Below are 27,284 nucleotides of genomic sequence, written 5' to 3'. Positions count from 1 at the left end.
TTCCAAACAACGTGGGTTGATGAAGGGAAGTTAAATGGAACGATAACTGCTGTTACAGGGTGAGTGTCGTTGCATCCTCTTACGACATTGCCACGAATGCAGCCTTGGTGAAGCTCCTCACTGGGTTGATGCAAAGCTGCCGAATGTGCCAACTGATGATTCCCTGCCATATTAACGATGGTCATCCTGTTTATGGCACTATTCAGTATTTTTTAAGGACGTGGGTGATAGAACTAAGTGTGTGTTTCTTACATTTGCAAGTACTACCAAGCTGGAAGGCCTGCGGGCACGCTGCAGGAAAAGAATTGAAATGAGTTGATTTCTTGAGAAATTGGAAACATAGGTTGAAAAGAATATTTTTGTTACAGACAAGTACAAAATGCTGCTATGTGTGCAAAAATAATCGGATGCACAGATGCAAAAAGGGAAGGGAAGAAGGGAAGTAACACGATCTGGAGCTCACAAACCAAATTTCAAACAAGAACGATATATTCGTGGAAAAAAAAACAACTCGTACTGACCAATGTCTACAGGAGAGTATCTCTATGGCATGTGGAGTAGTCCTTCCACTCCACCTAATGCTGGCACCATTTCATCATAACGATACTTGCCAGTTTAGAGCGCCATTATTTTGAAGATTTGGACTAAATTAGGACAATTCATAGAAAAGCCTCCAGAGAATACAACTAATCAGAATTATTTTTTTAAAAAACGAAATGTGGTCTAAGCCTTCAAATGCATGAAAAGGCTGCCACAAGGATGATATGAATAATCTGCTCACGTCCACAGCGTATAGGAGAATTTATGGACTTAAATTAGTGCAAGGGAGATCTAGCTTACCAATGGGAGAAAATCTAGTGGAAAAAGAACAGCCAGGTCTCTGGATAGATCGTCTCAGAAGGCTGTGAGATCTGTCCCCTCTTTAGAGGGTTTTGAGAACAGCCTAGATGTTGGTGAGGATACAGTTTATGTGAAATTGGTCTCACAACTGATTTTTGCCTTCCATCTGAAAGGCAGACTGGAGGACAGCTGGAGATCTCTCCCGGCATTAAATTCTCAGCCTGTGAAATGAGACAAAAATGAAGCGAGGGCAGTGAAGAGATCGGGAGAAGGTTACATGAGGAACAGCTGTTGGCATGGAAAGGTGGGCGTAGGTGGGACGCAGAGTACTGGAGGAGGGAAGATCTGTCAGTGTCCTCGGGCCCTGCTTTATCTGTGCTGCCTTCGCACCACTGAGTTCCTGGCTTGTTTCTTTCAGAGGTTTCCCTGCAAGATCACATGAGGTGAACGTGAAGGGAAACCGGGGTGTCAGCTGGCAAAACATCTTCCTTTGGCCTTAAAGAAAATCTTGTTTTCTCTTTGTGGTTTTCAGCTGACACAGGCTTTACAGTGTTTTCTTGCTCAGCTAACTAGTCTGTCACGGTGAGGTACAACAGTGACATGAGAAAAGCCCTGAGCAAATAAACTTCACGGACCTCTCAAAACGTGCCTGGGTTCACAGACTCCAGCTCATGTGAGAGCTGCCGGGGCGAGCAGCATCCCCTTCATCCCCCGTGCCTGCACGAGGTGTCTCAAACGTGCCTTCAGAGACGCTTGCCTGCTTTCGTGATGGGGCCACGTTCTTCTAAATTAGATCGCGGCTCTCCAAAAACACCTTCCACCGCCACGGGGTCCTGAGGCAGGCTGGCAGAGCTCCGTGCCAGCACAGCAGCCGAGCACAGGTCAGCGATCCCTCCCGGCTGGGGCTGCCTCACCCCTGGCCCCTGAGCAGGGTGCTGAACAGGTAACAAACTTTATTTATAGGGGGCAGAACTCGGCATGATTTTAGATGAAAACGCTTAACTTCTGCTCTGAAGTAGCCTTCCATAAATTCGGGAACATGCTGGCCAGAAGCAGCTGAGGAAGCTTAAATTGCCTTTCCCTGTGACCCTGTCATGGCATGTGGCAGTGTTAGCACTGTTCTCATTCCTCACTTAAACCACCCAGAGGCTCTGTATTAGTTGGAAAACTAAAATTTGGGTGCAGTGTAAGCCAGAGAAGAAGCAGAGAACCTGGGGACTGGAGCCAAGAGAGGACCTGTGGCTCTTCATCCCGTTCTCTTCAGCCTACAGACAGGGTTTCCCTTCACGGAGTGTTTGAATATACAGAGTTTCACCTCCCTGTACCTCCGGATACTGCGTGTCCCTTAACAGCAGTTGTGAGAATAGCAGTGGCGTTAACCCCGTGGCTTTAGCAGTGTCTCCCTCACGTGAGGGCAGTGATGCTCGACTCTGAACAAAGATGAGAAGCGTTTCCTCACCAGGGGAATGGTAACCTAAAATGGTGAACACATGAAAATTGCTCTCTGGAGACCAGACTAAAAAGAATCCCTATTTCCCCAGGCTTCTCCCACTTCATGTGACAAACCAGTATATTGGGCAAGTGAGAGCTGAAGCTAATTACAACTCTTTCAAGTAACCATGTATATAAATAATCTGCCAACAGAGAGAAGCATGCCTTCCCTGGTGACTGCTGGAGACTCCAGAAGGGATCCCGACAGTCCCACAGAGCCAGCCTGGATTACCATCGCAAGGCAGAAGCAGAGGGGCACACAGCCAGAGCAGGAACTCGACAGAGAGAAATTTGTGGCTCCGGATGCTAAATCAGATACAGAGAAACAGAATAAAGAGAAGGAAAGAACAGAGGTACGTTCAGTACAAGTTGGTGATGCTTTCGTGTCCCATTCCTCTAGTATTCTTTGTATCTACTGCTATTCTACCAACCAAATGCTGCAATGATTACAGATACTTAATGAGTATAATCGTAAGTTACAAAGACACTGCTCTCGTAAATGTGTTAGGGATGCAGAGTCCCCTGGTTATTCAGATAAGTAACTTTATATCTCCAAGAAATCCTGGAACTAAGAGAGGTGTGTAAACTTTCTTGGGTTCCCAATACATACTCACCAGATCTGGGGTGTGTATTGTACGCTAAAATAACCCAAATGAGGTGCTGAATTGTATGGTCTCTCTCAATACAGTGGGAACACATTCCCTTAATTATTCTTCTAAGCACACCATTTCACTGAATCTCCTACACCTTCTGGCTGATTTAACACTGAATGAAGAGCTTGGTCCCAGAAGGATTTTAGAGCAACACTTTTTAGAGCTTTGAGAAGTGAAACAGGATAAAAATAACTTTCACACTTGCAGCCGGTGCCAAGATACAAATCCTGGTTCTTCGTACACGGCTAACTGAGGCGCACATGTGGTGCCACAGAACATGGGCTGATGCTGCCTCTTCAAAGATCCCCTGCAAAAGAAGGTGATACCTGTAGCAAGAGATCTTCCCGGGTGATAAAGCTGTGCTAGCAGAAGCACTTGGTGTTAATACAGAATGCTAACAAGGCTTCCCTGTTGCTGGGCTGGCTCATGGAGGCAGCAGCGTGCGAGTGCTGCCTGTGTCTCCTCGTAAGAACACGGCACTGATGCAGGAACGTGTGTGCCTATACCAGTTTACCATTCCCAGTGCAAATGACCCAGTTTCTTGCTTAAAAGGGTGGCATAAGAAACCCAGATCACTGTACCATACCCTGGAATAAGAAGAGATGTCTATATGAAGAAAAATAGCAGCGGTTAGATTAACAAGAAATAAAATCTAATAAAATGTCTAGGCAAGACTGTAAACTGCAGTAATACTCAGCATTGTCACAGCAGTTAAAACACTGGGGGTTTAAATAATCCCAAAGTACAGTTTCTGTGTCAAAATAGGAAATTCCAGACTGTAGTTGGCAATGTTCCCTAAATTTCATGCCATGCGTTTTATTTCCCTGCATCAGCTAACAGAGAAACATGCCAAGATGCTCCTGACTGCAGAGCGTGAGGCGTGGTGCCACTGTGCTGCTCCCACTTCCTCTCACTCTCGCATGGCACCAGGCACTATCACTTCAGGGTACTTCTTGATACCGGCAAAAAAAATCATGGGAGGATGTGTTTGATTTCCTTTTTATGGAAATTTACATTCAGTCCTCCAAAAAAGCAGTGTACTAAACCACAAAATTTGGGAGGTGGAGGGGAAACATGAGAGAACAAGGCTGTTTCTAAGTCCTGTGTATGTTGTTAGAGGTTTCCAAAGGGCTTGGAGTACGCTTTTACTTTATAACAGCCTACTCATAAAAACTGTTACGAAAAAGAAGATATACAGAGGGATAGTTTCAATTTGTGAAGTTGAGTACTGTAGGCACTAACATGAACCGGGGGGCCCCCCCGAGGTCTCAGGACAGTTACTGGTTTGAGTAAGAGGAGTGGAGCCAGTGTGTGATAAGTCCCTGTGGTCTTTGGACCACGACAGGCACCACATTTACTCCCTTTGCTCATGTTCTTCCAGACTGGTCTCGTTCTCTGGGCATTATTTGGATTTTATCCCTCTCTGTACCTAGGAGCCAGTGAAGCAGCAGTGGAGCAAACCTTCATCCTTGGCACTTAAAACCAATTCTGAAGAACAGAGGAAAGAGTCAAAGTCTGAAGTGAAGGAGCCGCTGATGAGAACCAATTCGCTGTCACATTTTGTCCCCGGTAGGAAAGAAAATGCTTAAAATGTAGCCTCTTACCTCATAACCTTATCAGAAGAAATCCTCCTTGAGTGTGCTGGAGGAGTAGGGGTTAGATCCTAATCTCTTCCCCAGTCCCACATCAGCAAGAGCAAACTGTTTTCTCAGCACTCAAGCACTCATGCCTGGAGTTTTATGGTGCCATATTCCTTTTACCTCTTTGATCATACAGCAGTCAAAACTCAGGCTGAAAGAAATGTGAATCAAGAGTGCCAGGCCATTTCACAGGATTGGGTCCCAAATGTAAAAAGTAAAACGCAGGCAAAATTATTTTCAACAGTGTTCAATTTCCACGTGTTTTCCTAAGCAAGCAGGAACGATGTGATCACCAACTATCTGCCCATCAGTCCTCCCCCAATAACTTTGAATCTACCTGGTAAATTTCAAATCCAAAAGAAGGGCAGAAATTTGGGTGGTAATAAAATTCCTGTGAGTTGAAGGTTGGGTAAAGGAGGAAGTCTCAAATGAGTGCTCCCGCTAATGGAAAGACTCGGCCTGGATGTTAACACAGAACACGGCAAGGAATTGAGGTCACCTTATCGTTTTTAGTAAGTTTAGGGACCAAAACGTGTCAGTGATTCAAAAACCAAACAAAACACTGCATTCTGTTGTGCTCAGATTGGTTATTGCCTCAATAACATATTGTACAAGTTTTGATGTGAAATGCGAAGATTTCCTACTGCGGAGCAAGACTCAGCAAGTTTTTAATGAGAGAGTTAGGGTGTATAGATGCACAGCGAGCTAACGTAAACTGTACCTGTGTTTTATTCACAGTAGCTCAGTCAGCAGCACTGATGGATAAAGAGGAGGAAATAATTCCCTTTAAGAAGGCCAGTAATGCTGCTCCAGACGAGCCATCGTGGATGGAACTCGCCAAAAAGAAATCTCAAGCTTGGAGTGATATGCCCCAGATCATAAAATAGCATGATGCAAACAAATAGCATCTTTTCTAATTAACTCAACTGCTAAATCGAACTTCTGCAGACCAGCTAATCACAATGAAGAATCTCTGATACCGGAGAAGGCTCGTACTATACAGCTGTGGAGAATGTGTGCAATAGGTGCAGTCAAAAAGTTTACCTTAAGCAATTGTAGCAATCAGGATTGCAATGGATTACTTAAATTATGCTGAGGACATACTTACACTTTGGAAAACAAAATTTCTGCCTTAAGTATTTCCCGTGTTTTCTGCATTTTAAGATGTTTGCATCAAAAGAGGATCTTTTTTTAAATTTTGCTGAATTTCAGTCGTTGCTGGAAACTTCTGTTTGTCATTTTTTCCCCCTCTGTTTACATTTATAAATCGTGCAGTAACATCCTGATTCTGTTGTGTTTCACTGGAGTTGCCAGACACTTTTTCTATCAAAGCTGTTTGGACCGCGGAGGTTTTCATGAATAGCTACTAGTGAGTCCTCCATAAAAATGTGTTGCTTGAGCTCTGTGTTTGCCTAGCTGAACCGAGAGTGGTGCAGCCTCTGGTTTTCAGTTACATTTCATGAGACGCAAGCGTGCACGTTTAGGCACGACCATCAATAAAAATTCCTCAGCTCCTGTGAGCAACCGTGGTTGCACATTATTTCGTAGATAGCGAGCACTAAGGAAACTGAACTGAAGTAGGGTGCTCATCAATGCAGTCAAAGTTACTCTCCCACCTGAATTTATCCGGTTGCAACTATTTTTCCTTTATGTGAAGTTGTCATTCTCAATTAGGAGCATCGCACTAGTAGCAGCGGACAATGTGTATGTTTAGTTAAAAAAAGAACCGGAAAGCCTTGAGCTACAGCCCAACCTGAACTGTTGGGGAAAACTGTGAACTCCATTGCAGCGTCAGCTTCAACTGTCACCCCCTACCGCCTCATAATTATTCTCATTAAAAAATAATAATAGCATCTCTGCACTTTACTGCATTTATGTAATATTCTCACACTGTTCAGCTTGAGTTTCCAGCACCGGTTTGGGTCTCCAGTTCATGAAGTCTTGTAGGCAATTCACCATCATCTGCATAACAAGGTTGACGAGAGAAATACTTGCTGCTGATTGACCAAAAATCACCCTGAATATGTTGTAAAACCTCCCCGTGAGCTATGCAATTGCAGTTAAAGAAGCTAACAACAAAACCCATTCCAAAACACTGGGAACTGAATGCACCACTAAGGCAAACATTTCTCTTTGCGGATGGTGTACGCATGAAGTGTTGCCTTAACGTGGCACTCCCTGGGTTTCTTTATGTATTTGTGATTTTGGGTTGTTGTTGTTGTTGCATTAACATTCTTCTCAGAAAAAGAAAAAAATGCAGGGAGACCTCAGGAAACCTAGGATTTCCCAAGAAGCACATCTGCAGTTTTGAAGTTTTGTTTTCTCTGAGGAGGTGTGGAGTAAAACCTCCTCATTTCACAACAAATTAACGGGGCATTGGAACCTGTGAATATCCAAGACACCGATAGCAGGTTTTGGACAGATAATCTTTCATCACAGAAAACAGGAGGACAAAAACCAAGTTTTGTATTGTTTATCAAAGCCTTTGGATAAAGCCAGTAAGCCCGTGTGGCTGCCAAAGGCCCAACGCAGCTTTTTGCCCAGATGCACCCCAGCTCACCAGCCAGCCGCCAGCGGTGCTGGCTCCGAGTTGGTTCCTGCCGACTGGTCTGGGTCTTTGTCTTTTACACAGGCCACAAAGGGCAGTGTGGGCATTCCCGCTGAGATGGGAGGTGGCGAGACAGCTCTCTGGTAACAGATCCACAACAGAAATTGGGACTTGGTTACATGCCAGCAGCCTTGGGCTATGCTGTCCAAAAGCTGGGCGTGCAAACACTTTTCGTGTTGCCCCCACCATGAGAATGGGTGCACAGTCCTTAATCTCCAGGGGTTTCTTCGCTCTGTTTTTTGTATCCAGGTCATCCTCTAGGATCTACAGTAGAAATAGGCACATTTTTTCAGATACCATAAGCAACATTTTAACCCCCTCTCCCTCTGTAATAAATAATTCATTAGCATAAAGTATTAGTTTAAGATACGTTGTTACTATCTGTAGCAATCTTGAGCAAATGGTTTCTGTATTAAAGGGCTATAATATACGAAAAAAGGACCCAATTTGTGCTCTCCCATTATTGCCAAGTCCCAACCCCCATCCCATGCAACGAGTACTGTGTTTTCTGGAGATGTAGTTAAGGGTATGGTCCGTCTCCTTGCAGTCGTCTCGCTGGTTAAAATTATGAAACCTGGTGAATTGTGACTATTTCTGGAGCGTGAGCTGTGCAGCAGCTGCCTGGGAAAGCCTGGAAAGCCCTCGGGCCATCTCCTGTTGGAACAGACTCAGGAATAACGGAGCAGAAAGGTGGAGGGCCGCTGGCATGGCCTGTGCGACCTCAAGGAAAGCAACACCCATCTCAGACACCTCGTGGGGTGTTATGGATCTGAGCAGGAGGCTGCAGACACCAAGGGTTTAGGTGACCTCAGAAAGCAGATAGCAAATCTGCAGAGTCAAAACCCATCACGTGCTGCTCAATACGAACGACGGGGTCTTGGCCTGGGAGGTGGTGGCTGGTGGGCTTGGCTTCTGCACCGCCTCCTACCGCAGCCATTGGCACTGGCCTTTGTGAAAGAGCAGACCCTTGGCCCTCCGGAGCTTTGACTTGGCCAGCCAGGGGAAATTTCATCTTCTCACGGCATCGCTCTGCGGCCTTGTTTCTTCATTCTAAGTCAAAGGGCCGTGTGAGTCCTGACACAGATGCGTTGTCAACAGGTAGGCACAAAACGGTTTCTGAACCCGTGTATTTTGCTTTGGACAAATGCCTCACCGGTGGCAATGGAAAGCTGCAAATACAAATACATTTTTCTTCTCTGTATGAACGGCGATTTATAGTTCACACTTCATACCTCCGGAAAAAGCCTTTCAGATCTGATCAGCTTTCCTAAGGACGTCATTGCACGTTTCCAGCTGAGAGGCAATATGACTGACTCAAGCTGATCCATTTTGCTCAGGCAGCTGCAATATATATTGTCGGTATAGAACATCTAACACTGGCATCGAATCTAAAAATTCACCCTTTGTTCATGACTCATGCACATAAACGAACGCAGTTTGAATTACAAAGAACAACAACAAAATGCACTTGAGAAACAGAACAGTTTCCTCTCCCAGAAGTGATTTGTGATACGTCTTTGGCCTTCCGTTTGAGGAGCAAGGTGACATTTGGCAATCAGTTGTCGTCCCCGGTGGTGAAGCGCCACGCGCGATGCAGATGCAGTTCCGTGCCGTGCATCTTTCTGTGCAAAAACCTGTACATTCGGTGACTTAGACGGTTTACGAGTGGGATTATCATAATTAGCTACCTCCTAATGCTTAGTAATTTTAAGTAAAAAAAATATGACTAAATGATTTTTAATGTACAGCAAAGCATAATAAATGTTTAGGGCCAAAATAGCCCTCCAGCCTTTACTTTGATATGGTGTTATGTGCTGTGTTGCTTTTGACAGTAAAAGCGTTTACTGAATGTATTGCATTTTTTTAAAGATGAAGGGGAATATAAAATCTTGTTGTCAGTGAAAATATCCAGCAGCAGCGTAGCAAGCAGCTCGCTGTAATTTTGCAACGCCATTAATCCCCTTTTCGTTTGGAGGAGTGCAATAAACATGCCAAAATGTTTGCTTTGTATACGTGATGAGCACTCAGCTGTGGGGAACAGAGGTTTAATTACAGGATCCCGTGTTTGCGGCTAGCAGATCACTTTTGTACTGTTACAGAATCAAAGGAAAAAAGAGGGATTTGTGAGCACGGGGCCACGCTGCACAAGTCATTAAGCCCCAGGGCAAGGCATAACCTGGGTGACCCGGCACGGCCCCGCCACGCAGGATTGACTTTTGCAGGAGAAGGCATCTCCAGTGGGAGCAGGCACAGCTCTGGGGCTGTCCCCCGGCCCTGTGGTGAATTTTGCCTTAGCTCGCTTCTTCCCGAGGTTCACCAAGCCACCCAGTGATCAATGGGAGGTGTTGAGCTTGAAGAGCATGAGATCTTCTGCTGTCTGATCTCAAAATAAATACCAATAGGAGTTTTTTATGGATTATTACTCCCAGATAGTTCTCTGCCTCGTGGTACTCTTCAAAGCTTTATGCTGGTGTAACGCGTTTTCCCAAGGTCCATTCAGATCTTCTTCCTTCTTGTGGGTGCCTTTGCTTCACCCCCAGCTCCTAATTCTCTTCTCTCCGTTGGCTCTGTTCCCAGAAGAAACCCTTCTCGCTCACCTAATGCAGCTTAAATGGAGGTCCTTCGGGAAATGCTGACCTCCCTCCCTCTCCAGGACCCCAGATCTCTCTCAGGAGCTGCTCCGAACACAGCTCAGACCGCACACGTTTCCGAAGCAAAGCGATGGAGAACCATTTTGCTTCCTTCCACCTCACATACCTTTGCAGTCTGTTGTTGATTTCTTTTTGTTAGCTTGCAAGGCTTCGTTTATTAACTGATTTGCATATGAAATGGCACGCGGAGCAGGCTCACAATCCCACCGAAGCCTATTCTGCTGTCTTCAAGGACAGGGAGCCAGGTACAGTGGTACCTGGGGGCCTCCTAATTCCCTGTAGCATGGAGTCCCCATTTTCCCCCCATGATTTCTGAAATGACGTGTAATTTCCTAACCTGCCTTTGTAAGTAAATTCTGCCTGAGAAACAGGCTAATAAAAGGAAGGGTCATGAACTGGTGATTTACCAGCTGGTCCTTAAAGGGCCCCTCCAACCCGAGCAGTTCAACTGGGAGCTTGAACTGGAGAGCCAAGTTTGTCCCAGGTCATGCTCTGGTAATGGTGTTTCGCCCCCAAAATCCCATCCTCACTTTATTTTATTCATTTTTTTTTTATTTTATTTTACCCCTCTAAATTTAACATGACTATCCATAACCCCTCTAAACCATTGCCTACATCCAGGGTCTGACAAGAACAGTCCAGAAAGAGCAGAGGAAAACACCCCAAGTTATGACAAGATTCATTTAACAGCAGTTCAGGAAAATAAGGCCACCCTCTCAAAAGAAATAACAGAGAAGCCTTAATAAGCTGCTGGCTCTTCCTCTCCACGCTCAGCACAGGAGATGATTTTGATGGGCACGCTGCCTGCCGACAAAGCAGGAGAATAAGGCCCTGAGCCTGTCCAGACAAAACACACATCGTCCCAGCCTGGCCACTCCTTTAAGCAAGGGTTGCCTTCTTTTAACTCCTTTGCATCTACCGGAGGCGAGTGATGCAAAAGCGATTGCTTTTTGCCTCTTGAAGCCTTTTGTGTGGTCATGTCCTTACACCAAACCACAACAAAAGGACTCCTGAGCGAGAGGAGCTGTGGTGCAGCCCTCTGCCGCTGCGGGGGCAGCAGTGCTAACCCAGAGGACGCAGCACGTCCGACCTGACAGGGCTGCGAGGAGCCCAGCATGCCCTATTGCTCCAGACTCCTCCAAAAATATTAACTATATAAGTATTAATATTCCTCCATAAATATTAACTTGTGAAGGATTTCCCATTAGTTTTGTTCCCCTTTGCACAAACAGCTCCTCGGCTCTACCCGTGGGAGCCCGTGGGGCAGCTCCGGCTGGGCACTACAGAGCAGCAGTGCTCAGACGGAGCCTTAGGCATCGCGCCAAGGATACGGGAGGAGACGCGGTGGTTGCCTTGGCTGCTTTTATACAGATTGATGGACAAAGAGGGAGTCTCTCAACTGTATGCCTGTCTCAGAAGCTGTCTTGAGTAATTTGGAGACCTCGTTAGAAAGTAACGGATGAGTTTTGGAGAAGGCAGAAGGACACGAGCTTGATTCCTTATGTAACGTTATCGAAAATCTACTGAATAACTCATATTTAAAAGGGGTCTAAATCTCCATCTTGCCTAAATAAAATAACTTTTGAATTTTATGCTTCCTATAAATGTAAGTTAAAAGGTTCCACTTATGAAAACACTTTATATTAAAGAATGCTTGCTCCCAGGACATACGATACTTCCTCTTAATTTAGTGGGTGATGGCACCTTTAAAGGGAAACAATTTCTGGTCCCAGATTCTGCCTTTCCTTCGAGCAGCTTGGGACAACTTGGAGCTTGGGCACAGGAGCCGTTCTGATCCAACTAGAGTACGTGGCCTGACAACCCGAGCAGCTCTCTTTTGCTGCAGCCTTTGAGTTTGACTCACTGAAGAACACCCCCGAGCCTTGCCTGGTGCTGGGGACATCCCAAACACATTGAGAAACTTCATCCCAGGCTCTGAACCTCACAAGGAATCACCCCAAAGCCCAGGCCCCATGGGCAGTCTGTGGGAGCAGGGGCTCACAGAGCCCCCCTTCCCCAGAGCACAGGCCTTCAGGTGTCCCCAGATTTTACCTGCCACAGACACAGGACTCGCTTCAGCTGACCCAGTATAATCAAAGGAGTCTGCATGTTGACTAAGGAGTGAATTAAGCTATCATATCCGGGCTCCTCCGTCTCTCTGAGGTACAGCGCCTGATCCACTGTGCTTTTTTGTTCCTCTCAGCTGCCTGTAGGAGTTTGTGCTGGGCTTGCCATGCTTGGCGACCTACCTTCAAGTGGCGTATTTTGATTACTGTAGCTAGATGTAGTTACTTGTCTCTTTGTGACTAATAGGCTTTACGAGCTTCCCCTGCTGTTAATAAACATAGTGGTGTTTAATTATTGAGACATTTCATAAAAATGTTTTTGAGAGGGAGACAAATTTTATGTTCTGACTAAATAATTGAACATTATGCAAATGCTAACAACTCCAGCGCTCTGGTTATGTAAAACAATACTTGGATGATGGCCTTGTTTGCACACTGAGTTAGTATTGTTGGGCTGTAATTAGCAGCAGATAGAAGTATTACTCCCATTTAAAAACAAAAACAGGTTTTGATGAAGCAGGAAGAGCACCAGGGTAAGGCTGCAGACACAGTTTCCGTAGGAGAAGATGGGACGTTGTCCCCCAGGAAGTCCTTACCATCCCAGTCCCATGTTCTCCAGGCAGCATGGCCAGCCCTGGGCCGATCCTGCAGCTGGCAGCCGCTCCTAAACGCACAGGGAAGGAGCAGGGCCGGAGCCTGTGACACAGCCCGGGCCATGGGAGAGCAAAGGAAGAAATCTGCTTGCCACCAAGCCCCTCACCTGTGCCCAACACAATGCTCTCCACCTTGGCCTTGCACTTTCCTCCGTTCAGCTCTGGCAGTCAGGGACAAAACGTGGCCTCTGACAGTTTAAAGGTTTCCTTACCCATAACGAGGTTCATTGCGAGATGAGTCATCCCGAGGGCTGACTTTGAACACGCTGGTACACATCTGCCATAATTCTGTAACCTGGGGTTAAGTTGTAATCACCTGAAAACACAAAGGGCTCTGTGTGTCAGCACTGCAGTGTCTTACAGCTTTTTTTTTTTTTTTTTTTTTTTTTTTTTTTTTTTCAGGACAGGAATAACAGCAGCAGTAAGCATGGCATGAAGTATGCTAGTGGCTCAGCTACTGCAGATATCAAACGTGTCATCTCTGACATGCTACAAACTTCAGAGAGAGTTCAGTAACTGCTCGGTGTGCTCCGGCTGCCAGCAGCACGCCTGCCTTTGATGGTGCCTGGTCCTGACCCCGTCCCATTTGCTCTCATTACCTGCGTGTTTGGTGGGTGGAATTAGCGTTTGCCCACGCAGTTGTACAGCATGTGGTATCACACTGGGAGCTGTCATTCTGAAAAGCACTTTTTTTTTGGTAGAAAATATGATATCAACATATTGCTCTTAAACTGCTGTTTTTCTTCTGTGCACGAGGAGAGCAATTTGCATGCGATTGAGAGAAAGCTGAGCGCCTCATGTGCACATGGAGACGGGAAGCTAAAGCTTCCTTTGAATCTGTAAAGAAAGGGATACACCACTGTCCTGGTTTCAGTTAGGACAGTTATTTTTCCTCCTAGTAGCTGGTAGGGTGCTATGTTTTGGATTAGGATGAGAAGAGTGCTGATAACATGCTGATGTTTTAATTGCTGGAGAGCAATGCTTACACTATGCCAAGGACTTTTCAGCTCCTCGCTCTGTCCTGCCAGCGGGCAGGCTGGGGGTGCAGCAAAAGCTGGGAGGGGACAAACCCAGAACAGCTGACCCAAACTGGCCAAAGGGGTATTCCATACCATCTGACGGCATGCTGAACAATATATAGGGGTGGCTAACCGGGCTGGGGGGGCCGGCTGCTCGGGGTTGGGCTGGGCATCGGTCAGCGGGTGGTGAGCAATTGCATTGTGCATCACTTGTTTGTACATATTATTATTATTATCATTATTATTTTTCTATCTTAATAAACTGCCTTTATCTCAACCCACAGGCTTCACTTTCCCGTTTCTCTCCCCCATCCCAGAGAGGGAGGGGGGAGGGTGAGCGAACGGCTGTGTGGTGTTTAGCTGCCAGCCGGGTTAAACCACAACAACCACTTTATTTTAAAACGTATGTCCTCGGCATCCTTCCTAGGGAACGGAGCTGCCTAATAGTCCCAAAGCTCTCGTGCTATTACTGTCATTTCTTGTTGCTGGTTGGTGCTGCAGCAGCGCCTACTTTGTTGCTACTTACGCCTTATTCCAGATATTCGGTTAGAGCTCCTGCTTGATTGAGGCTCATTTGTCTTTTTCCTAAAACCTTGGTCTAAAAGGCCCTAAAATGCAGGAAAATGAACTCATTATTTCTAAATGCCACGCACCTGTCCTATCTCCATTTTCCTGGCCATCTACCGTCCTCCCACCGCTGCTGGGATAACCGTAGGTTCACTTTGTGGGGAAGAGATGGGATTCTAAATTGGCAGAAAGATAACTCTCAAATGAAAGAAACATCACTAAAACCTTTAAGGCCAGTCAGGATGACTTAATACAGCCCGGGTTCCCACTGCGACAGGGCAAAGAATGAGATCTTTTCATTACAGCAGAGCACCAGCTCCACTGGTTTAAATGGAGAGTGGCTTTGATAATTATTTGCAGTGCCGCCAAGTTCACGCGCTCGCAGGGATTGTCTCGACGCTTGCTGTGTCTCGGGGGGATGCAAGTTAAGGTTAGTGAAACCTACTGCAGGCAATTTGAGCAGAGGGGGGTCTAAAGATGTCGTCCTCTTACTCCTTCTCCCTCTCCCCTCCGCTCCAGATCAACTGCTGGCCAAATCACTTTGGCACGCACGCACCTTGGCTTCACGTGACAGCTCTCATCCTCCCCGCGCTGGTCTCAGCTGCTCAGCGTGTACAGCCACTTTTCCGTGGCCCTGCTGCAGCGCTGAAAGACACACAGTGAATAAGGTATTCGGGGCAAGGTTCAGGGCAGACAGGTCCATGGGGAGAGCTGCAAGGCTTCGGGGAGCTGGTGGGCAGCGCACAATGTGGGAAGCTGGGCAGCTTGGGTCAGCTGCAACTCTTGAACCAAGGCTATGGTGGATGCTTGTGAGCCTGTTCCTTCCAAAGACAGTATGCCATGCTCCTGGGGGTTGCCCTGAAGTGAAATCTAGCATTTCAAACTGCTCCAAAATCCACTTTGGACTTTGCTTTAGAGATACTGACAAGGAAATTTGTGTTAGACAGGCAGGAGACCAAAAAAACCTTTACCAATGATAAGGGATGTATCTAGAGTTTGAGCTTTTTACCCATATCTGATGCGATAAGGCTGGGCATGATTAAAAGGATGCGAGTTGCAGGGTAATACTTTGTCAAGGCACTCATGGATCTCTTCTTCCCCTCATGCCAGTGTAAGCTTGTTTAAGATTTTCTGGTTGTTCTTCATGCTTCTGGTAAAGGATTTTGAAGCAAAGCAGTCAGGGAGGAAAGGAGAATGGCACAGAATCACATAACCATTAAGGTTGGAAAAGCCCTCCAAGATCACCTGGTCCAACTACCCCCCTACCACCAATGTCACCACTAAACCGTGTCCCTAAGCACCACGTCCAACCTTCCCTTGAACACCCCCAGGGATGGTGACTCCACCACCTCCCTGAGCAACCCGTCCCAATGCCTGACTGCTTCTTCTGAGAAGAAATGTCTCCTCATCTCCAACCTGAACCTCCCCTGGCACAACTTGAGGCCATTCCCTCTAGTCCTGTCACTGGTTACCTGCGAGAAGAGGCCGACCCCCAGCTTCCCATGGGAAGAAGGATTGATGGTGAAGAGCTGGGCTTGACCAGACCACATGAGAGACAAGACAAAGACAATGATGCAAAGACTATTGTGCAGCCAGCCCACTCTTTGGCAGGGGAGCCTGTGCCAGAAGCCTGGAGTACGCAGCTTTGACCTTTGCTTCCTGGCAGTCAGAAGTTCAGATTTGCCTTTTTTTTTTTTTTTTTTTTTTTTTTTTTTTTTCCTGATTTTAGCTCAGATTTTACAAGAAAGAGTAACTTCAGAAATCTGTACGTGCTGAGGACCTGATTCAGGGTTCCCTTCAGCTGCAGTTTCCCTACCAACAGTGGACCAACCACCAAGTCACCCCAAAGCAGGCGAAAGGAGACCTCTTTTCGGTGTGTTTTGCTTCTGATGATATCCAATGCACAAAGACCTCAAAAAAATTCCAGTTGGTAGACAGACAATTTCTGGGCTGCCATTTCTCAGCCAAGCCACTGTTAAGACTTCTGCTGCCCACTGTCAAACACCTTTGCCTTTTTTGCATCTTTCCTAATGCCCAGGAAAGCCAGAGCACTGGTGGTGTGAAATGCAGCAACAACAATGCCTTCATGCTTCTGAATGAGTCAGGAAACGTGCCTGGATAAAAAGAGCTCTGAATTTTATGAATGCCAACAATTGTGCAGCTCTATAAAAGCAGACTGACCAGGTGTGCTAGACACAGTGACTGCAGCATACATGAAACTATGGCAGGCCTAGAGCATCTTCCACTGTTTTGTCTTTGACACTTAGGTAATACCTTAGCAAAAATATCACAGCATGAAATCTTTCCAGTGACGAAATATAGAAGAGAACATTTTAGTTGGAAGGAGCCTTCAACGACCACTGAATCCTAACTGCCTGACCTCTTCAAGGGTAACCAAAAGTTAAATTATTTTATTGAGAGCATTGTCCAAATACCTCTTGAACACTGACAGGCATGGGGCATCAACACCCTCCCTAGGAAGCCTGTCCCAGTGTTTAGCGTCCCACTAAAGATTTACACTTCCTATATTTTAAAAAGCAATTTCTGCCTCACTATGGCTGCTATAGCATTTGCACCCTTAACACTTCTATGTCAACACAAAGTGTTTGGAAGCGCTTCATCTGCTCCGGATTCCATTTGATTCTCCAGTTTAACAGTGCAGGGTGAAAGAATAACTGGGCAGGAAGACCAAATCTGGAGATCTGCAGGCATTAAGTACTGTTCAGGCCAAAAAGTCAGCCTGAACCTAGCAGCATTTTAGCGTGTCAGCCAAACAGCCCCAAATCCTTTTCCCTGGCAGCTGCAGTATTTGCCTTCACCATGTAGTTTTTCTATGCATGAAGCCATGGACCATGCCAGGGGGCATCTGTGTATTGTTGGGGGCATTTGTGTATTGTTGCAGTAGGTCAGATGAGAGCAATGCTTTATTTTTCTCCTGCAGTTTGCCTTCCTTCTCGTGAAACTAACTCCAGGGGCAGATGTCAGAGGAACTGAGAAACAGGCACATTATCACTTACACTATTGTTTGTGGAAGTTAATAGTTAATTGGATCCTGTCAAGGTCTGGTTGGTAAACCTTTCTAATGCAAAAGTTCAACCAGGGAAAGAACAAAAAGTAGAAGGTATGAGATAGTCCTACTTAAATAAATGCCATTAAACTCTTATTGTAACACATTCTTTTCTTCAGCAGACTGATCTCTCCTGACAAAAGCACTTTCATGTGAAAATTTCTCCACCAGTTGTTATTTTTTTCCAGCACAGAAATGCAAAAATTCATATCCCTAAGCAACACTAATCTATTAAAGCCAAACAATGGGGGGGCTCCAATGTTTTTGGCTTGCTGGGATCTCCACTGAAAACTCCGTAGTAGGTGTGTGTATGCTTGTAGATGTGTGTACACATGCACATACCAGTCTTTGTTTGAAAGTTATTGCACTGATTTTTATTTTTTTACACAAAAATATCACTTTGTTATAAAAAGGAGGCCCAAAGCACTTAACCACACAATAAATTCACTCGTTGAATAACATCACAGAACAGCTCAGGTGTGAAGCCATTGTAAACTTCTCCTGTGCTCCTTTTTGCCCTCCCCCTTAGTTGCTACAAGCCCTCTTTGCAAGTTTTTGAAAACAAAATCACTGAGAGCTACCGTACAGGTGAGTGGATGGACAAGAATACTGTAATATCCTTAAGCTTTGGTTAAAAAAAGTCCATAGAGACTTGTTAAATGTCACTCTTAAGACAGACTAACGAATTATTTTTGTGTGGTTTATAGAGTTTTGGTGGAGAACTGTCCACCAACACCCAGGGAAGGAGCTTTAACTGAAAGCAAGGGCTTCATCTAAGTTAGGTGGGATGCAGAAAAGGGCTGGACACTCAAGCAGTTAGCAGTGTACAGTATGGTTCCTGCAAGGTGCACAGCATCCTACTGTAGTCTGAGGGCACTGGTCCTGAGGAGACCCTACAGACCCAAAGACTTGTGATGCAGCAGGACCTTGAACACACCCTTGGGCAGGAGTTTCTCCCTGAAAGGACATGGTGCATGTTTACTATCACAAGTTTGGGGCTGAACCTCCTTGAGCGCAGTAAACAACGAGGTGCTGAGCACTCCTTACACCTCCTCCACCACAGTGCCACGCACCTCAGAGGAGAGCTCGCCTCACGGCAGAGCCCCACAAAACACTGCCGACCCCCACCACAACTGAGGCAGTCCTCGCGAGACCGCCCTATTTATATCCGCGCCCCAGCGGAGCGACAGGCCGTTCGGCCAATGCGTGGTGCCCTCAGCTTCCTCCACCCATTGGCGATCGAGGGGCGGGGCTTCGCTGACGAGAGGCGGGCGCCGGGCGCGCTGGGCTCATTTGGGGGCTGGCGTTCGACAGTGACGGATCGCCGCGCGCAGGTGAGTGAGCGCTGGGCACCGTTGCACTCTTCCGCGGCTTTTTTTCATTTCTTGGTTTTGCAACGAGCGTGGAGCTGGCTGCTCGGCAGATATCGCCCTGTCCGGACCCTCTGAAGGCTGCTGCTGCGGGGGGGTTGGGGCTAACGGTCTCTAACGGCCGCCGGTTAACGGCTGGCAGCCGGGGCGGTCCCCGCCGCTCACCTGCGGAGCCGGTGCCCATGACACCCCTCCTCGTCCTCCTCACGGGGCGAGTTGCAGCCTTTCGGGGTCGTGCGCCCTCCAACCGGACCGCCCCTCAGCTCCTTAGTTTGGCTGGGAATTACCGAGCGCCCCCAAAGTGCCCACCCGGGGGTTAGATAATGTACGTCCGTGTGGGTTTTTGCTGCCCTAGCTGGCTCCGTTTTTAAGAGCTGGGGCGCTTCTGGTGCGTGCACGGCCTGGATGCGTGCGCGCTTTGGTTCGTGAAAGGCTGGGGCGGCCGCCTGAGTGCTGCCGGGCTGCGGCGCTGGCAGGGCAGGGAGAAGGGGCACAGCGCTGGGAAAGGAAGGGAAAAAAAAAAAAGCACAGAACCAGCTAACAAAATCATGGGAACTAGCAAATCGACACAGTTTTGTGCAAACTCATAGCTAACCGAGTTATGTTACAGTTCAGTAATTATTTTTCTAAATTACTTTAGGCTGCGTTTTCCTGAGTGCAGTGAGGAGCCCCGATCACAACCTCTCGGTTTTTGTTGCTGTTAATGTATAAGTGATGCCTGGGTTTCCTGTCAAGTCAGGTAGTTCTCTTTCCTTCCATTATCAGTTGATATTTTAACGTATCTGGCTGCCCTCTCTGTGTGCATGTTGGACCAGCTGGCTCTGGCCCCCTCTGGGATAATCCTGTCTAGCTTGCAGCCTGGTCCTTTGTGCACACCTGAGTTGCTTCGGAGGGATGTCTGCTGCTAGAGCTGTGGTGAAGGTAGATCACGCTTTAGGCATCCTTACTTCAGAGCTGTTTCCACAGTGTGGGCTGTCAGCGTTGCTGTCAGAAGCGCAGTTGCTTATTCTGGTAGTTTGGGAATCATTTGAACTCTTTGCACTTCCTGCCCTGCAGACAGGCCTTGTGAAACTCGGGGGTTTTGAGCTCTTTTTCTGCCCTTGCTCTGAGAGTTCGTACAGGCTTTTATCTTTGACCTAATTACTGTTGCCTACCCCTCTGGCATTTATTATGTCCATCTCCTGTTCAAAGTACTGGTGATGATGATGCTTTCTGGCATGCCGTGCTCTCCACCTCAGCTTTCTTTAGGTCTCTCAGCTGTCTTTATTTTTCATTGTGTTAAATTCAGGTTTCTCATACCGTAAAGCCTCTCACAGTTTCTATTCCATTACTTGGTTTCTTACCCAATTTTATCCTCTGCTTTGTCCTCTTCCTACGTGCTTACATTTGTTCTCAAACTTTGAAATCACACTGTACCAATAAGGGAAAGTTTAAAGCCACTCTGCGTAAATTTCCCCCAAACAAAGCATGTTACTGGCATTATTATATGAGGTAATCATAGTCAGAAGGTAAACACTTTGTGCAGCCTGCATCTTGTTACCAAGGCTCGAATGTAAGAGCGTGTAGTTCTGTAACTTGTGGTTGTCTTTCTTTCATTTGTTGACCAGGCCTATTCGTTGTGTCTTGTTTTACAAGCTCTTGGGTGAAAGTAGAGCGTGCTGGGGTACAAGCCTGGTGAGAGCAGTTCAGACTTGACTGGAATCTCCAGGTACAAGCACGATGAGAAGTACTTTTCCCCGTTCTAAATGTACCCAGGCAAGAGAGTGACACAGATTGCTTGTAAGGAAAGTCCAAAGTAAGTCTTTATTTACTGCTGGATAGCATGCTTGTATCAGATGTAGTTTGTGATGGGGAAAAATGCCTCCCTTTCTTTTCTTTCTTAAAAGAACATCAAATGTTTGAGCTACTGTAAATGATACTTTAGCTCTCTGTAAATCAAATCCCTACCCCCCAACTTCAAAGCAGGCCATCAGCTAATTTATTTCCATCTTCTCTTTGCCTTGCTCAGTTAGGACAGCGTGTTTAGATGCTGGCTGACTTTGGGCAGTTGGGAATTTCCTAGTCCCATGGTCTGTAACCTCCACCTGGGGTGAAACTGACTTGTGGCTGACTTCTGCCTGCTGTCCTTGCCCCTGCACGGTGGGGAGAGGAGTGGTGGGGTCACATCGTGCTGTTTTTGTGGGGTTGTTGTGAGCTCCTATGGATTGAACAGTCTCTGCTTGCGTGACTGTCATCTGTGCTTTCCCCCGCAGCTAAGCGAGGGGAAAATAATTGTTGTGCATGGATCAGATGCTTTTTCACTGCGCAGGGAGAGATGAATGATATAGGTTTGTAAGTGCTATTTAAAGCTCTGGTCTCTTGGTTCACTGAGGGCGGTTCCACTGCTGCAGTTGCATCAGGGCTCTGCTTGCTGACCTCGGAGAGGCTTTGCTGGAGGGAGTGCTTGGCAGCGGGGCTCTGAGCTGCCGGCTTCCTGAAAAGCCTCTTGTATCCCTTCTGCGCCACCAGAGTGAGGCGTCATCTTGCCTTGGGTTGGTGATGACATCGTAGTATAGGTGGTGTGTATGTTTGTCATTTCACAACCAAATTCGGGTGACATGCAGCTCCTCCAGGTACAAGCAGTTCTAATAAAAAAGTATGAACTAATGTAACAAGTGCTGTTCCCTGGGCTGAGGCTCGGGCAGCGCAAGAAGGGTGCGTGTAAGCCACAGTAATGAGCACACAGAAGTGTTTCTTTACTGTATTTTGGTACATGGGGGACACTTGTAAATATTTTTGGTCTAATCTATTATTTTCTTTTTTAAACAGGAATAGAAGAAAAAAGAAAATTTATGAGAACTACAAGAAAGCTCACAGCAGTTGGGGATGGATTGATTCGTGATTCCTTTGATATGTGAGAGCTACGTTTTGTGCTGCTGCTGCTGGACTTGAGCTGACTTTGTTGCAGCAAGCCCAACAGATAGGCCCTAATCGCTAACAGAACATAAACAAGTGTGATGGTGAAATGAGATGAGGCTCCGAAATGGAACTGTGGCCACCGTGTTAGTTTTCATCACTACTTTCCTCAGTTTGTCCTGGTATACTGCATGGCAAAATGGGAAAGGTAAGTAAAGGGCTCCGGAAACAAATTGACCTCTACGTGGCTGTATGGCTGAGGAATGAATAGTACAGGCGTGTGCTTTGCTGCTCTACGTTAGCAACCTGTAAAGTGCTCCTTGACTAGCTCTGCTCCAGAAGGTATTGCCTTGGTGAGGGATTAACACCTGCTAGTAGATTCAGGGAGGGATCCTGATTTTTTTTTTAAGTAACTGAAGATAAACAAATCCTGGTGTTAGAGGGAGGCTGAATAGTTTTTGTTTTTCTTGGTTTATGGCTATTGGAAAAACAGATGTTGTTTTTTCTTTTATTTTTTCCAAGTAACATATGGCCAGTGGACCAGGCTGGACAATGTTATTTTTGGTGCAGCTTTCTGTCTTCCCTGATGATTCGGTGATGGCAGTGGCAAACTGCCAAGCAGCATTGTCCAGAGATATTTTTTTTTTCTTTCTTGCTGTCCTTGGAGGAAATGTAAAATATTTCTTGTCTGAGTATGGTATGAGAAATAAAGTGATATGAACAAATTGACTGTGTAATGGGAAATGTATCTTTTTCATGAAATTGCACATATTATTATGAGTAACTATTGTCTGTAATTTTATTGCACTTCATGTGAACCCTGGAAAAAATAAGTTTTTTCTGATGGTCAGGACTGTTTACTGCAAGTGAAATGGTTTGATTTCTGTCTTTCAGTTAAGCAAATAAAATTATTCAGTAATGCTTTCTAGAATAAGTTTTTTTTTTTTCCTTTATAAACATCTGGTCTCTTGGAAAAAATACTAGACTGTCCTTCAAAGATCAAGTCATCCTGAAACACACATTCTGTATTAAATGAGATTGCTACATGGTTTGTTCTGACCATTCAGCCTAGAACGTTATCAGTTTTGCTTCAGGTCCAGTAAGAGGAGGCTGAGTTTTTCTAGAAATACTGTCAGTTTTAGAACAAGCAACTTGTGACCCTTTTATAGTTGAATAAGAATGAAAAAGATCCTTTGCAAAGAAGCAGATGAGTTCTGTGGCATATTGGCTTCCTTTTTTTTTTATTTGACACTTGTAGGAGAAGCAGATGCTTTGTGGTCTGATCTCTGCTGTAGCAGTTGGTTGGCGGGCCTGCCCTCTGAATGTAAGGATCAGTAAAAATGTCAGGTTCTTGAGGCTGGGGTAATGTAGAGATCTTTTAACTGGACAACAAAGTCTAGAAGTGAAAAACACTGACAAGAGAATATTTGAGTTGCACTGTAAGTAGTATTTTATTCATTTTGGTTAATAACACATTCTCTAGTTAAATGTCATGTTACTGATTCCTTTCATGTTGAGGAACCTCAGAAAAATTTTGCTTTCACTTCAGCAAAGATACAGATATGAAATGCTGTTTTCATGCTTTCGTTTTAACTTGACATAGTTTACAGGTCTTACTCTCTCTTGCCAAAGAATAGCACAGTCTTTAACAAAAATCCACTATTGGGAAAGTACTAATATAAATATAGTGCTTGGTGACAATTTAAGCTTTTGTTGGTCAGACAGCTCTATTTTTTATACTTTTTTTCCATCTGAATGCTCAGAATCAATATTGTCTTAACGGTGGTCTAAAAGTTCTGCGTTTATCTTCCTCCAGATCTTTCTTTTGAGCATTATGACTAATTTGTTAAATAAACATTTGTGTAACAAGGTATCACTAATGTGTTAATTATGAATCACAGTTATGAAATTACAGTGTTCTAGAGAACTTGCTTTTAAGGTATGGTTTAAAGAGAAATTTATGCAGAGAATATTGTTTTCTGAATCTTTTAACAAATTAAAATACGAGTCAGGTTGTCTAAAACTAAAATAGATTTGTGTACATTTCCGTACCACGTTTTAATTCCAAGACACTTCTACACCAAAGGGAAAAGTTGAGACACTAACAATGTACATTTAAGAATCCATATTTTTTCCAATTTCCAACACTTTATTCAATAAGCATTGTGTGGTGGTCTCTTAATTCACTGTGACTCTTTCATTGTAAATTGAGTGGCTCAGTTAGAAACAAATAAGGTGCTTGCTGTTCCCATTGACCAAAAGGCTATGAAATATCACGTGCTATGAACGTAATCTTTTGTTACTCATTACAGTTATCTGGCATGCATTAGATTCTTATAGGTATTTGTCAGTCTTTGGACAGCAAAGTAAATCTGTGCTTGGAAAGAAAATATTTACATTTAAAAAATTAAAAGGTAAACCACAAATTATTAGCTTCCCATTGGAACCAAACAAATTCCATCCCAACAACCCTAATCCAGTCATCAGGTGATTCACTTTAATTGAAGAACTAAGTTCCTGCATGACTGTTGCTTAAAGTGCAGAACCGCTTGTAGAATAATGATAAGACTGGGATGACGTGGTGCGTTTGCATATCATGTCTTCCTCTGGTAAATATACCTGGTCCCAGCCTGTGCAGGACAGGATTTAGGCACTTCAAGGTAATACAGGCTTTGCTACTTGTTTAAAGCCCAAAAAATTGTCTCTGCAGAACAGAGCTTTACAAACTTTGTGGATGTGTTGAAAAGTTGTTAGCAGTTGAAGGAAATACTTTCTCTGAGCTGCCATCACTGGCAACAGCTTACTCCTGGCTGAATTATGTAAATAACCTTTCATGGGGCAGATGCTATTTTTGGATGAAATGGCCAATTACATGTTTTTGCTTTTAAAGTTAGCTGTGTTTGAAGAAGGCCAGCTAAACTACTTATCATCTTTGGAGAGTATTTTCAAAAGTAAGGCAAGATCCTGGGCTCTTTCTGAAGGCCCTGTGGTGCCTAGCAGCACTGGAGTTGTAAGGAAGCAGGGCAGGGGGCCCTGAATACACCTGGGAAATACCTTGCTCTTCTGTGGGATTCATGAACAGGCACTGTAAGGTTGCTTTTTGTATGTTAGAAATTCACTATGGTTAGCTCAGAAGTGAAACAGGCACTGGAAATCAAATCATAGCAAAATGGATTACTTGGGTGTATGTAAGGAACAGTTTTAATGAATCTGCTGTTACTGCAGAGCTAGTTCGACTTAAGACCTCCTTCAAATCCTCCTGAGGCAATTCCTACTTTTCCTCTTATGCCAGTGCTAACTTTCTGTTTAACACCATCTATTTTGACTAAATCTTGCTTTCCAGTACTACTGACCTGCTCAGGGTTACAGGCCTTCCCCACCTCATTTGTGAGCTACAGAAATACAGTATTTTTTTATCCTAAAGGTACTGCTCTTAGGAAGATCCAGCTAGTAAAAATACTGCTTTGTACTTGTTACACCACTCACAAAAACTGCATCAAAGCTGTTGTGTGCTATGTGGAGAGTGTAGCCTCGGTGCTTTGATATTTAACGTGACCAGTGATCTGAGTGCGTAACGCTCCAGGAGAAGCTTCTGGGGCCCAGCAAGCTTCCTGATGCTTGTCACCAGAGCATGGAAATTGGTAAAGAAGGTAAAGAACTTTTAGGGCTGGCATGTTAGGATGAACTTCCTCAACAAACCTCATCACTTGCTTCCCATGTGAAAGTCCTGCTCTGATCCTGCCTTTTTTTCATCTCTTAAAAAAAAAAAGCACAGCAGCTTTTTGTTTAAAGTATGCGTGCTTTGTTCTTGGAGACAGACAGTAGTTGGCAGTGTCTTGTGTCACTTTCAGAAGGCACTTGGCTACTGGAAGTGATGAGGACGTGTATGGAATACATATTGTGACAATCTGATGCAACTTAACCCTTCACTATTGACTAAGCTACGTCACTTCCAGAGCAATCTGAAACTAGCAGTGTGCGCTAGTTTCTTTTTCCTTATGTAAAAACATTCTTCTCTTATGAAGAATTGTTGAAAAAAGCCTCAACAATACTTGGATTGTTGAAAAGGCTTCTGTCTTACAGCTCTTCCAGGGCTGTTGTCATAACTATAAAGTCTCCTCACTGTGTGAGGATGGCTGGTGCTGGTATGCTGCTTTAAATCCACATGGAAAGATCTCCGAGAAGACTTTGACTTACGAGATGTTTAACCAGCTTCCTAGTTTGCTGAACATTTCCTCATCCTGAAGTAGTGATGGTAGGAGCTACTGGTGTCTTGTGTCAAGCACAACCTTTTCTCTCCTTTGGAGCAAGATTAAAAAATGTTCTGGGCTGTGTTATAAAACTGTTGTAATCTTTCTCCTCTGGCTACTTTCATAATAGCATTATCCCATTCTTAGCCACGCTAACCTTAAGTGCTGAAAAGTATCAAAACTTAACAAGGCTAGGAAAACCTAACTTAGCCTAAAACAAAGGTATCAGCCAGTGGTGGAAGACTTTGGAATAAGATCCAGGAATATTAATTCCCAGAGGGAAAAAAGTCCTACAGAGCCACAGAGGGAACAGGGCAGGGAGGAGAGGATTATTTTTTCTTGGCAATGGTTATGTGTATGTTCTCCTCAGATGCAGAACAGAAATCTGGGAGATACACATTAGCGCTCTGTGACCATAACCCTTTGTAGTTTATGCTTTGATCCTGAGAGAAGCTGTTAGCTGGGTAACTGCTGGTTACGGTCCACCAGCAGCACATTCTCAGTTACGTGCCAATTTCCCAGTGAGGTGAATTAAGACTGATCAATGAAAAAAAGTTAAATGGACTACAAACTGGGAGGTGTGGAGGCAGGAGAAGGGAAAGAATGGGCTGCTAAAGTAGAATACGCGTACGACAATGTGTATTGGTTAGCTTGTTTGGGGGTTGTGTTTTTTTTCTCCCTGTTTAATGGAAAGGAAGTATTGGTTTCCTTTGGAAATTCTGTTGCAAATCTTCCAAGAACTGAAATGCAAGGAAATAGGTGTTTCCTTTTTCTTAACACCAGCACATAGATGTTACTCTGTTTTTTCAATCTGAAATACACCCCGAGCTTGGTTTCTAGAGCTGACAACCTGGCATATAGATTACTGATGTTAAAAACAGGAGTTGGATTGCATTAAGGCCGGTCAGGACCACAGGTTTGGAAGAGTTGCTGTGGTTCCTGTGCAGGTAGTGGTCCTGCTGTCCCGTATGAGTGGAACCAAAGTGACGTCTGCCCTGCCTGCTGCAGCAGAACTTCTGGCACCGGTGATTTGAATGAGCTGCGCTGGGAAGAATCATAGTCACAGGGGCTTTTGGAGCACAGCTCTGTCCTGCCTTGTTTGTAAACTGCTAGCTCTGCTGGCATGCCAGTCAGTGGGGTTCCAAAATGGGGTTGCCACCAGCATTTCGTATGGCCAGCCTCAGCCAACAGCTTGCGGTACTGCCCTTAATTGCCATCCAGCCCTTGGAGCTGGGGAAAGTCGATGCTTTCGCTCCGTGTGGGTTCTTTTAATAGCTCTCCAGCCTGAGTCGCCTGTGCTTGCGTGACTCCTCCGAAGCACTGGCTGCTGCTCTCATGCAGAGACTATCAGATGAGTGATTTAGCCAGCCCAGGAAAGACCATTGCATCTGGCACAGCTGCTCATAACAAGAGCTCTACTATAAAATACATTTCCACAAATTTATCTAATAAGATGCTTTTGCATTTTTTTATTTTCTTGTTCATAGTGTCTTCCCAGAATAGCTACTAATAGG

The 27,284-nt window shown here is 45.2% G+C and overlaps 2 protein-coding genes across 8 annotated transcripts in view; both read left to right on the top strand.

Annotated features, from left to right (window-relative positions):
* Positions 1-9,026, top strand: part of CRACDL (CRACD like) — a 62,374-nt gene extending 53,348 nt beyond the window's left edge. For 4 of the 5 annotated variants that reach the window (XM_035315599.1, XM_035315618.1, XM_035315582.1 and 1 more), the window contains 3 exons: positions 2,485-2,684; positions 4,418-4,553; positions 5,363-9,026. In XM_035315599.1, coding sequence (XP_035171490.1) covers positions 2,485-2,684; positions 4,418-4,553; positions 5,363-5,511 — 485 coding nt within the window. In that variant the 3' untranslated portion in view covers positions 5,512-9,026. The remainder of the gene's footprint in view (positions 1-2,484; positions 2,685-4,417; positions 4,554-5,362) is intronic. The other variant, XM_035315609.1, reaches the window with a different exon arrangement.
* A 9,477-nt stretch (positions 9,027-18,503) lies between these two features.
* The window catches only part of MGAT4A (alpha-1,3-mannosyl-glycoprotein 4-beta-N-acetylglucosaminyltransferase A), a 73,533-nt gene continuing 64,752 nt past the window's right edge, over positions 18,504-27,284 (top strand). For 2 of the 3 annotated variants that reach the window (XR_004747645.1, XM_035315641.1), the window contains exons 1-2: positions 20,275-20,420; positions 21,434-21,728. Coding sequence is in view for 2 of the 3 variants with exons in the window: in XM_035315641.1 (XP_035171532.1) it covers positions 21,635-21,728 (94 nt within the window). In the remaining variant the exon portion in view is untranslated. Of the gene's footprint in view, positions 18,590-20,274; positions 20,421-21,433; positions 21,729-27,284 lie in introns of those variants that run through there. The other variant, XM_035315649.1, reaches the window with a different exon arrangement.

The sequence above is a fragment of the Oxyura jamaicensis genome, chromosome 1 (assembly GCF_011077185.1).
Source record: "Oxyura jamaicensis isolate SHBP4307 breed ruddy duck chromosome 1, BPBGC_Ojam_1.0, whole genome shotgun sequence".
Taxonomy (NCBI): Eukaryota; Metazoa; Chordata; class Aves; order Anseriformes; family Anatidae; genus Oxyura; species Oxyura jamaicensis.
Note: the sequence above shows the minus strand (reverse complement) of the source record. Positions and strands in the feature narration are given on the sequence as shown.